The sequence below is a fragment of the Thermobia domestica genome, chromosome 4 (assembly GCF_964235325.1).
Source record: "Thermobia domestica chromosome 4, izTheDome1.hap1.1, whole genome shotgun sequence".
Classification (NCBI taxonomy): domain Eukaryota; kingdom Metazoa; phylum Arthropoda; class Insecta; order Zygentoma; family Lepismatidae; genus Thermobia; species Thermobia domestica.
The window spans coordinates 267,460,145-267,473,161 of NC_137457.1; the positions used below are offsets into that span (position 1 = coordinate 267,460,145).

The 13,017-nt window shown below is 35.9% G+C and overlaps 1 protein-coding gene across 3 annotated transcripts in view; it reads left to right on the top strand.

The window, feature by feature from the left end:
* Positions 1-13,017, top strand: part of dnt (tyrosine-protein kinase Dnt) — a 314,732-nt gene that overhangs the window by 281,619 nt on the left and 20,096 nt on the right. For all 3 annotated transcript variants that reach the window (XM_081755891.1, XM_081755892.1, XM_081755894.1), the window contains 2 exons: positions 3,122-3,237; positions 8,539-8,698. In XM_081755891.1, coding sequence (XP_081612017.1) covers positions 3,122-3,237; positions 8,539-8,698 — 276 coding nt within the window. The remainder of the gene's footprint in view (positions 1-3,121; positions 3,238-8,538; positions 8,699-13,017) is intronic.

The following is a 13,017-nucleotide window of genomic DNA, read 5'->3' on the forward strand; positions in this document are numbered from 1 at the left end:
AGAATGTTTGTACTGTAAAAGATATCGTGACCGATCGTCATGTAATTGAATGGTTAGTTTAACTGTCACGAAATCCAAAGACGCGATTTCCCTATGAATCATGAAAGAGAGATTCACTACTTGAAGATCAATAAATTCACTTTTAAAAGAATTAAAGCGTGTTAGAACAACGTGTATCATGTATTAGTTACATAGATATACCGGGTATTCCAAAAGTCAGTGATTAGATTATTTTACCTGTGAAACAATCATCTATAACACACATACACTTCTAAACTCATGTGGCACGAGTTTTAGGAAAGACTATTGTAAACGATGTATTTGTTTCTTGAGGAATGGATAGGAGTAACATGAACAATTGTAATTGGAGAAAGAGAAGTAATGGATATAGGCTAATGGAAACGGAGAAGTACACGATAACGAAAACCTTTTGGAATGAGGAAATAAGACCAAGCAGGAAAATCTCGATAAAGCACTTCGTGGTTAATGCACCAGGAAATTTAGAGCTCGTTTTTGTTCATTGAATAATTGTCATCATTATCATCATCAGAGGTGTTCTGCCATTATTGGCAGGTCACTTGCTGCAGCTGAGAAGCTTCCATGCTCCACACGGTCTTCCGCTAAACTCTTCGTCTTTACGTACGATTTCTCTGTTTTGATATCGTTCATTAATTGTAAGATCGTTCTCTCCATCCGTCTCTTTCCTGCCACCATGCCCATAAAACGTCCCTCATGATGCAGTTTCTTCTTAGCCAATGTTACAACTAGTTTCTCTTCCTTTCTTAATAGTATTTAAAATTGTTCTTTTTCCCTCCACCATTTCTAACACCCTCTCATTCGTTTACCACTCGACCTAATTAATTCTCGCTTTTCTCTACATTCACATTTCGAAAGATTCCAATCATTTTTTGCGTAATGACCATATTTCTGATCCATACACCACAATGCTTCATACGAAGCACTTTATGAGTCTTTTTCTCAACTATTTATTCAAGCTTCCACAAAATAATATTTTTTCTCTCCTAAAGACTTCTTTTGCCATTCCTATTCTTGCTTTTATTTTACGTTCACACTTCATATCATTACTAATAATACTACCTAGGTATCGAAAACTAGTCACCTGTTTTATTTTCTCTCTTTCTACTTCTATATATTTGACACCGACCCTTTAGTTCCAATCACCATGGCTTTTGTCTTTCTAACATTTATTTTCATCCCATATTCTTCAGAGCCCTTCCTCAAGTTTTCTAACATCTTATTTATTTTTTCTTCAGATTCTGCAACAAGCGCCATCTCTGCAAATCGTATACACCTAATCATTCTACCTCCCACTGAAATGACGTCTTCATTTTGTAGGCTCTTTTTCACTATCTCTCCTAGATATACAGGGGCTGGACAAAAAAATCTAAAACGTTTGCAAAAATTTGAAAATCATACCTAGTATGGTGTGGGGCCTCCTTTTGCGTCCAAAACAGCTTGGATCCGACGTGGAATGGACATATACAGTTCCTGAATCGTGGTGTATGGGATTTTGTACCATTGTTCCTCCAAAACATGCTCCAGTTCCTTGAGGGATGCTGGTGAAGGGTAATGAGACCGAACACGACTTTCTAACTCAGACCACAATGGCTCAATGATGTTCAGATCTGGTGATTGTGGGACCCAGGGGAGGTATGATAGCTCCTGGTTATGCTCCTCAAACCATGATTTCACCGTTTTTGCAGCATGACAGGGTGCCAAATCATCTTGGTAGATTCCATCACCATCAGGGAACAATATTTGGGGAATGGGTACAACCTGGTCCCCGAAAATGGCCTCATACGCCTTAGCATTCATCATTCCATGCAGGGCTATGATGGGACATGCAGAAAACCACAATATCACGGCACATCTGTAACAGAACCACCCCGATGCTTTACAGTTGGGAGCAGACAGTCTGTATCATAGGCTTGCGACGGTGTTCTCCATACGTAAACACGACCGGTTGCTGAAAACAAGGTGAAGGTCGATTCATCGGATCACATTCCACTGCTCATGAGTCCACGCCTTATGGTTCTTGCACCACTGGATACGCCTCTTCGCATTTACTGCTGTGACCAGGGCTTTGGCAATAGCGGCCCTGCCATGAATTTTCATTTTATGAAGTTCCCGTCGCAGTGTTTTCGATGAAACCGAGTTCTATATGCCGGAATTGAGTTCAGACGTAATTTTCATTGCAGTAGTCTTCTGTTATCTGCTACAATCCGTTTTAATATCCTCTGGTTTCTATCTGACAGGATTGTCTTTCGACCACTGTTGTGCTTTGCAGACGCCGTTTGCCCATGAATTGTGTATGCCCTCGTGACATTGGACACAGTGCCTTTCGCCACTGTGTCCAATGTTCGCCACTGTTGCCAACTCCACTCCACTACTGAAGCTCCAACCAGACGGGCACAACGATCATATCTCTTTGGAAGTCTGTCAGGTCGCCCATATTACCGCACCACTTTCACACCACGACACTCACAGGTGAACTGGTTACTGCTGACGGAAGAGGAAGGTAAACATGACACATTGAAAACAAAAAAACGATCGGCAACCGCAACACGTGTTCTACAGTGGAAGGCCAAACTTACGTGTCATGTATGAAGTGTATTTAGATTTTTTTTTGGTCTAACCCCTGTATATTAAATAATGTAGGCGAGAGACAGTATCCCTGTTGAGTAATTATGTAGAGGAATAAAATGTATTTCTCAGCAAGTGTTCCAATAAGGCAATAAGTTGGGAAGTTATTATTGTTATTATTATCTTTCTGTCTTTCTTGAATTTGCACTGTATATATTACATCAACGCCATTAGCTGGAGTTAAATGTTATACTTCATTTGATAGATTCGTGAATTCTATGGAATACACCAATCAGGTGCCCAGAACTAAGAGATCTACACGATGTGCTCCGTGGCTAGTTAAATACAGCTTAATTTTTTATTTATAATTTTGAAAGTGAGTAATTCTTGAGATAAGTACAACTATAACAGAACGCTGTTATTTAAATAAAGACATTTGTCAATTCTTATATATTAAAAGCGTATATTTAGTAATTATAATAAGTTAATCTTAATATATTTTACTCTGTCTTCGTAGGTGCCGCATTCGTCTCCGCAGCGTTGTACACGAAGGTACGTTTGGCCGAGTGTACAAAGGTACCTATAAAGAGGAAGATGGTGCAGAAGAAGAAGTCCTTGTAAAGACTGTTACAGGTAAGTACATAATTTGCACAATTATCTTTCTATGGTACAGTCAACCGCAATAGTTAATTCTCCTTTTCTATTGATTTTAAGTTCTGTGCACGGCCGTGATACTACAGGAAGTTTTAAGTCTTCCTGTTAGGAGAAATGATTTGATGTGATCATCAGCCTATCAAGTGAGTCGCTTGTATTGATTCGTTTTAAATTTAAGTTTTAAATACATTAAAATGTTACTTCGCTCATTGAAGTATTTTTTAAAGTTATACTGAAAGTTATCAAACGCAGAGTTTGCTTGCTAACTTTGACGTATGCTAGAGAAAACTAGGAGAAGAAGTGTCCGCACCCAACTATCTATAATCCCTTGATCAGCCGAGTATTGTCTAATCATGGCATCTGTCCAGTGTAGTGTAAAGCAGGCTTCGTATAAACCAGGGAACGCATTTTCGATTTAATTAAAGCTCGAGACTGAACATGCTTTGGAAAACCGTGTTGATCAAGTGATTTAGAGCTAGCTCATAGGTTTTGCGGAAGACATGCACGGTGGAAAGAGGAGGAACGGACTGTTACATAGGTCTGTCTCTCTCTCTCTGTGTGGACTCAGTCGGTGAATTCCCCACAGAGAAGCACTATCTCTCGTCATGCGTGATCCGATCCAGGTGATTGTGGCTAACATTGCATGCGTGTGAGTGCGTATTTCGAATTTGCATACGCTCTCGCCACCTGTGAAAGATATTAACCAGCCAAGTGGACGAGCAGAAAAAATAAGAGCATATATATAGATAGATTGGAGCTCTAGAGAAATAGCAGCAATGGATTTTGCACGTTTCCGAGCAGCGGTTTTAATACTGGCTAATTGGCATTTCGAAGTGAACTTTTCTTTTTGTTTTTAGGCCTTCATCTGACTAGAGTTAATGAAAAAAAAAGTAATAATTACAAATGGCGGAATAATATTGGTTGTTATGGTGATGAGAAAATTACTTTTTATATTTAAAAGGGAAAAATAATGTATAGAACTAATAATTAGGGTTACCACCCGGGAAGGTCAAAATAAAGAACCAGATTAAAAAAAATAAATAAAGTAATAATAATAATATATAGAAAGCATGGAAGAGAGAAGAAATGATGGTCTGGTTCACCCTGAATGGTGAGGGAAGAAAACTCAACATTGTAGCATTTTCGAGCCTTGGTATTAGTCAGTGGCGGCTCTTGAGGGTCTGTCACGATGGTAAAAATTTACATTTTATCATTACGAAGTAAGGGAGGAAAACTTATCCAATGTGCTAATTCTTCTATACAGCTTTCTGAAGATATATGAAACTTTCTTCCGTTAGCTTGTAGCATAAAATGATTGTTATCAATATGACTTCCTTGAAGAACTACCATTAATACAAGTACTGCAAGTCTCAATTTGCCTACTTTCCAAACTAAATCAAGAAAAGGAGATTATTGGACGCACAATTTAAATGCTAAGTTCCTTCTCGGTTCAGTTGACCAAACTGTTTCAACGGACAACTTGCGTCCATCTTCATCGGTAGTAAAGTAAGACTTTAGCTGCAGAAGAAAATCACATTATAGAAGTGCTTCCAACTCATCGAATACTGAAAACACTATATATATAAAATGGTAGTACACATGAACTTATTGAATTGAAGATTAAAATTCCTTGAACCTAGCAAAATTGTTTGATTTTATCTCTTTCTTACTGGTTAAGGTTTCACGTTGCAAGATTTCAGTATTTTAGCAACTGACATGCTCTTCAGAAGTGCATAGTTATTCATTGTACAGTATTCCCACCGACCTGGAAAAGCTGAAAAAGTCAGGGAATGCAGGTTACTCGTTAAAAAGTCCTGAAAAAGTGTAGAGAATTTTTAGTGCTTCTGAATTTTAGTCCGACACACTAAATGTAGATAACCAAACCCAAATACTTTAGTTATTGTTATGGAATAAGTCGTGAAAGGAAAAGTGAGCGCATATTAGTAATCCGCTAAAACGAGAATATACACACAGTTCGTCACAATCAAATCTGACGTAGCAAATGTAAATTCACTCAAAAGCAAAATAAAGTATAGACCCAGTAAATTATGGGTAGCGTATCATGTTCGTCTTAGGTCTTTTTTTCCTGTACTGATGTTTTCAAATATCACGAATCATCTTCTGATGTAACAAAAAATTTAATATTGCCACAAATAAGAATCACATAACAGTTTAATACAGGCCGATATTTATTTCCGATAATTATATAGGAAAATTGAGAGTAACAAAGCTTGACATTCTTTCTAATAGTTCTAAATACTGTTATCATGAAAGGACTTCGGAATGTTAGAAAACTTGAAACCGCTATATGAAATAAATCAGTGTTCTGCAACGTTTATATACTCGTGGCACAACATAAACTATCCATGACACAACGCGGCATACCAAAATGTTATTCCCGTCAAAAACGTACTATACGAAACTATTAGTATAAATGCACAATGTATACAGGGTGGCCCAAAAGTAGGTATACACCCCTGAATTGATCAAGTATAACATTCTAGTTTATGGATTTATTTGCTTCGACTGTTCCGGGCTTAAGTTATAAGTAAAAAGATATTGAGAACAAATAATATAGAAACTAGGTCTACCTGTTTCAATGATATAAAATACAGTGAGCTGATCAGTGCGGGACTGTATACCTACTTTTGGGCCATCCTGTATGAAGTCATTCTCGTACAGAAAATACACTTTGCTGTTACTATTAAAGTACATAATTTGATACTGGTGCCTGATTAACTGCACAAAGTCGGCTGATTCGTGGAGTAATCGTTGACAATGTAAATCTCATTCCTTCTCACGGATTTGAGTTTTTCCGTCTTTGGTGTTTTAACTTCAATCAACGTCGGGAAGCCAGTTCACACAAATACGAAGTTGAAAATGAACTCGGCGACTGATTGTGTCGGCAGAACGGAGGAATTTTTGAAAATTTTCGGCTACGTTACAAAATGAAATTTCTGGTTTTACATCTTATGCCTATGCTCTTTAAGCTAACGGAGATGAGTGATTACATAGAAATGGTGGAATGAGAATGTGAGAACTCCGAGAAAATCCTCGAATACTATGTTGTACACCATAAACTCACGTGGCTGGGATCAAACCAGGAACCCCTCACACCAGAGGTAAGCACTTCACCTCTGAACCACCGTGTTCCCCTGCTACCTTATAACTAACTTCTGTATTTTTCTAAAACATGTATTGTAGCAGTCATGATTGTTGTTTGTTTTGTTCCAACAACCGACGAAAATTACTGTACAGAGAATAAAATACGGTAGAGAATATTGTATAAACATATGACACACAATAACTAGGTTAAAATAATAAAACTCGACACTTAATTTTTACACACCTTTCAACTGTCTGCGAGATAAATTACCTATTGTCTATATGGATTATCGTATTTTCCTACGTATAAAACGCACTTTCGTCCCCTTTCAGAATAAGTCCAACGATTAAATAGGTCTTATATGCCGATCTAGGTATTTTTGTTATTTTCAGTTTCAGTTTCAATAAGTATTCTCGAACTGTTTTATTTGATGTCTTCGTTGTGTCTGTACACTGTGTGCTACATACAGTTTAATGGCTTAGTAAATATTAATTTAGATACAGTCGCTTTATTTGTCATTTCATTGTATGTATGTTCCAGGGGCGGATCTAGGACCGACTTCTGGGGGGGGGGCGGTGGGTTGTCATACTGCTACTTTTAAGGGCTCCAAACTTTGAGATGAGTTTTATTTATATATATAAAATAAAAAAGTTACCTCTTCTGGGGGGGCGATCGCCCCCTCTGGATCCGCCCCTAGTATGTTCTCTTTTGGACGCGTATGCACTCATAAACATTTCCAGAAGTGCGTGCAATTCTATGTAAGTTAAGATTGATTTTATATATCCTTCTTGCTAAGTGTCACTTTGTATTAAAAAGAGAAAAGAAAAAGTTTATAATAAGCAGTGAGTGTACTTTTACCTTAAAATATAATAGAGAAAGTGGAGTGCATTTTATATGCAGTAAATACGGTACATAGTCCGTGTTGTTTACAATGTCCAGGCGTTACTTACGCTTAAGCATAAAAGTTCGATTTTCACGTGTAGTCGTGCATCACAGCTTTGCGTTTGCGCGTAGCTCTTACGGCCGCAAGATTACTGGGATTTCGGAGGATGAAATTAATGCAGTTACATCCCAGATAGCAAAAATGACTTGCAACAAACTTGCAGCAGATTTGCAATTCAAGTCTGGCAAACTTGTAGCAGACTTGTGATGCAAGTCTGCAAGTTTAATTCAAAATTCCAAGTTGACGCTCTTCGAACTTGAAGCAAGCCTGCAGTGAAAGTGTATGGTAAGTTTGCAAAGCAAGTTTCTGCAAGGGGTTTACTTGCACAGCAAGCCTACTGCAAGATTCCACTTGAACTGCAAGTGCACAGCAAGTCGGCAGCAAGTTAGTGCAGGTTAGACGCAAGTCTCTGCAAGGATACCACTTGCACTGCAAATCTACAGCAGGTCTTCAGTAAGTGAGTGTAGTAAGTCTTCTGCAGGTATATACTTGCATTACATTGCATGCCTTTTACAAACCGAACATTTACTATATACGAACAATTACACAGTATATTTTTCTCAACAACTTTGTCAAACAATACACGTTTAAAATATAAATTATCTCTACATACTGGATACTTACGTAATTATCTTAATTATCTACTTGTTTTAATGCTTGATACACTTCGCACCTACTACAGATGGCGGCCTGGCGGGGAGATGTCTAAGATTAGACTTTTGTGCCACCTGTTGGTAGAAACTAGAACTGACACACTTGCTACAAAGTTGCAGCAGACCTCCGAGGCAAGTAAAATCTAGCAAGGGAAAATCAAATTACGACATTTGCGGGTAACTCTTTCAAAACGCCTGCAGCAGGAATACAGTGCACGGAAAGTCTAGCAAGTTAAAATCAAATATAGTAAAAGACTTGCTGCAAACCAACATGCTATTAGGGATAGGGCCCAATTCCAATAAACTTCCCAAAGGAGTCCTTTCAGTGTCATGCATCTAATATACTTTGTATTTTCAAACTAAATTTCAATGTATATTTCAGTTTTAAATGAAGGGATTTCCTTAAACACTGAAACACTTCTCTTGGGTATACTCATGTATTTTTGTTATTCTAGAATTTGTGCACTTTTGTGAATTGTATCTTTCCTGTAGATCCAAGTGTGGTAATTTTTCACAGATTTCACTGTATTTTTACGTACCAGCAATTCATATTATTTTATTATTTTTTTCTATTGCAGATCATGCGTCTCAAGTCCAGCTCTCCTTACTTCTTCAGGAGGGAATGACAATGTACGCTTTAAGTCATAAGAATATTTTATCGATACTTGGGGTGTCCATCCAGGATCAAACTGCACCCTTTTTGATATATCCTTACAACGGTTACACTAACCTCAAAAAGTAAGTAAAATATTAACATACGATTTTCATTGAAAAAACTAGTAGTAATAATCGTTAATTAAGGAAAATGGTATAATCTGATTCATACAAAGCCGTTTTCTCTAACCTATGTATATGAATAATTTGTACTGCATACACAGTGTGGCAATTAGGGAACGAGATCGTGGTCTGTAAGAAAATAAATGAATAACAAGTAGAATCAATTTATCTTACTTAGGAACATCCCTCCCCCCCCCCCACATAGCTTTGCATGATTCAGTAAGTCATATAATGACTTCTAAATGTCCTGGGTTGTAATGGTGTCCAAGGTCTTCGTTACAAACGAGTTCACGTGCCCTTGGTGGAAACAGTCTCTGAGGTACCGAAATTCTATCTACTACTAGTAACGGACGTAGAATTTTGGTAATGTTGGTGCAGATTGTAGGCGGCGTATGCAGAGTAAATGAAAAAATATTAAGATATACGTAATAAATACATTTATGTACATATTAAAAGAAATTGTGTACATGGATACACGTACCTGTAAACTATGGATGTGTTCAAGGAAATACCTAACAAAATCTATGTGTGTGTGTAAGAATACATGTTTCAGAATATGAACTATTTAGATACAAGTACTAGAAATTGTATAACGATATTCTTCTGTTGAACGAAACTATGACAAATACTTCATTGACATGTTCAAAATTTATTATGTTCATAGAAACTAACTTTTCAACAGAAAGTAACATGATGGAGCAACATGAGCGAAAACACGGATAAGAATAGGTATTCAAAACTGAATGAATTGCTGTAGGAAAAATGGAAGACCGAAGTGTATTTATTTATTTATTTATTTACTTTTCCACCTTATGAATTATCAGTTAATTGCTTCGTCAGGAAATATATTATTATTATTATTATTATTATTATTATTATTATTATTATTATTATTATTATTATTATTATTATTATAAACACTATATGATACTATACAGTGAGAACAAAACTGACGTAACAGCAAATGTGCTATATTAAAAGGTTGAATAATTTTTAATCATTAATTATCGTCTATAATCATCTTGATAGGTACAGAATTAATTTTTAATTTTCCATTTACATAGAAATGTTTGTTTGAAGGTAATAGTCTGTGTTATAGAACAAATGGATCCAATTGGTTAAGGACAGAAGTCAATGGAGAGGTATTGTGTACACGGCATTGAACCTTCCGGTTCCATAGGCCATAGAGTTAGTTAGTTATAGAACAAATGATCATATAATAATACATTCACCTGTTTTTTTTTTTTTTTTTTTTTTTTTTTTAAATTACGGACTTGACATTTACTTAATATGGGTGCAACTGTATACTGCACCACTGTGCGGCCGTCTATGTAATGTCCAATTTAATTGCTTTGGAATCATAATATGAGTACAAAGATGCAAACATTATAGTGCCTTAATACACAGAAATATAACCTACCATTAAAAAAAAAAAAAAAAAGTGTAGCGACATTGTTCTCGTAAATTACAGCGGCACTGTTCTCGATGATTCTAAAGAAGTGGTTAAGAGAGAAGTTAGTTGAGGTGATGGTGTGAGGAGGAATGAGTACTTGAGTTGTAACAGAAGAGCATACCATATCATACCAGGAAATCGTAACCACTTCTGCAGCACCGTATCAAATTCTCAATCACAGAAATTACTGAAGGAAGAAGAAATCCAAGCTAGTTCCTCGAGTAATTGATTTGAAACACTTTGCATAAGATTTTCTTGTAGTACTGTTAGTTTGAATGCATTTTAACCGTAATTTTAGACCTTACTAAAGGTTGATTTTTTCTTGGGGAGGGGGGAGGGGGAGTGCTCAGAACTTGAAGTATTTGTTTTGACTTCAGGCAACTTTCTAGTTTTTTCTTCTTGAAAGGATAAGAAATCGCGCTGACCAGAAAAAAAAACGAATAAAATGCTTCATTATTTAGTCTTTTTTTTAAATAAAAAAAAATATGTGTATGTATGTGTTAGTCTTCTGTGGATATATATGTGTGTGTGTTTGAAGCATTTCAGTATTATGTGGTCCTAGCGGAAGTAACTTGTTTGAGAGACAGGTTTTTCCACATGGCTAAAAACGTAATGGCGGCTTTGCTAGGAGAGGGCAAATATATCGTGATGAAAGATCACTATCTTTATTTGTTCATTTTTTTTTTAACTTTCTTGTTATGAAGAATATTTATAGGTGCGTTTGGATTTTTTTTTTATTTTTTTTTAAAGTAATGAATGCATATTGAAGCAATAGGTATAGCATGTTCTGACAAAGATGTTACAGTACTTTTTTTTTTTTTTTTTTTTGTACTTGGCCATGCATTATTGCAGTTAGAATCATTTTCAAGGGGCACGAACTGAAATTATGAAAGAAAGAAAAAAAGAAAAAGAAAAAGGAAATGAATAAAACAAACAAACAATTTTCTTATTATATTTTATCTTTCCCTCTCCCCTCCTTTTTTTAAAGCACATGCGATAATTACTTTTCATGCAACCAAAGAAATTAACTTCATGGACAATTTATTGCTCGTTAAAGAAGAAAGTTAGTGTCATATCTGCAAAGCAAAATAACTCTTACATGTAGTAAAGAATTACTCTTTTAGAACAAAATTTTAAAAACATATATATATATATATGCTAATGATGATTATGAATAGTCTTTATTTGGAAAATTGTATAAAAATATGGTTGAAAAAGAAAAAAAAAATCTGGTTTCCGCACAAGTACATTATGTATGGATCTTTAAACGTCGTTTATTAACTAGCAATCATAGTGTATAAAACCAGAAATAAATATATTGTCAGGTTGAAAGACTTCAGGCATCAATTACCTTTTGTGTGTGTGAAAGAAACTGGTCAAGAAGTAAGCTTTAAAAAATAAAATAAAACAGTTCATGACAAGTAAGAGACTTGTTCATTGATATTTGCTGTAAGACAGAGGACATTTGGTTGGTTTGGGAGTTTAAGTGTCCCTTTTCAGCACGGAGGTTTCTGTTCGTGTATGAGACGTGAGCCTAGATTATAAGAGACCTAATCACTGTGAAATTAAAATACCGTTGATTTTACAGTAATTATGTGATATCTTCAAATAAATAAGTAATAATTGAAATGTGGAACAAGAGCGCCCTAGGCAATCTTATTTTCCATGAGGTACCATTATCACGAGTTTCAGCTTTCCGTTTGCAGTCATTTACAAACGCGAAAATAAGTGCCGATTTTCTAAATGGCTGCAAATCGAAAGCAGATAAGTAAGTCATGATAACAGTATCTCGTGTAAAATAATATTGTCTAGCGAGCTCTTCTTCCACTCTTTGATTATCGTTTAGCTATTTGAAAATATCACATAATTACTGTAAAATTAGCGGTAGTTTAATTTCGCTGTGATGGGGCCTCTTAAGGACCAAACCACCGAAGAACCAAGGTGGACCGAACTACCGAAATGCATTTAAATTTAAAGACTCGCTCACGAGGAATTGAACCCGGGATCTCGTAAACCAAAGGCGCGCGCGCTAGTCACTAGACCAGTAGAAGATGTAATTCATAAACAAATTTACAAATACTTAGAATTTTTGTAATTTATCCTAAATATTTAAAAATTACAGGTTAATTCCGCTGAAAAGTATTACAGAACCAATATACATTATAGTGTCAAGTGTTTTCTTATCAAACATTTATTGCCTGAGTCAATTCTCAATATACATTGTTATTATAAATAGAAAGTAGCTGAACCTGCGCTCTTTGCACAGCGCATCATTGATATATGAGATGAATCTCCTTGTCATTCCTCACATCATCTGTACACGTCCCTTTACAGAAAGAAGTGAAGGACGCCTTGATAAAATTCGGCAAGAGGTACCATAAAGGGAAGATTTTTCGATTATTTTTTCAATATGTCGCACCGTTTACAAGATTTGAGCCTACTTCCGGTTGGAGTTTTTAATTTATGTAGTCCTATAATCAGTGTTTTCTTTCTTCTTGCATACAGTATGTAATTAACACTATTAATTATAATGTGAGTAATATATAATGTTCATTGGGCAACACTCCAAACAATAAAGATTCATCTTAGCCTGGAGAAATGTTATTCTTCGTTTTTCATTACCATTTGGCCTTGATCAAACACCTGAGATATACAACCCCTGTACACAGTTATGTATTGGGATGTATAACTCGTAGGATATGGTCCTTTACTTTTTTTAAATTTCAACACTTCCAGTGTACCCCTAAAAATGTAATAAAGAAGTTAGGCCTACGGGCTTTTTTAATATTCAATTAGAACTGGACAATCTAGGAGTCGACCAGCGAAA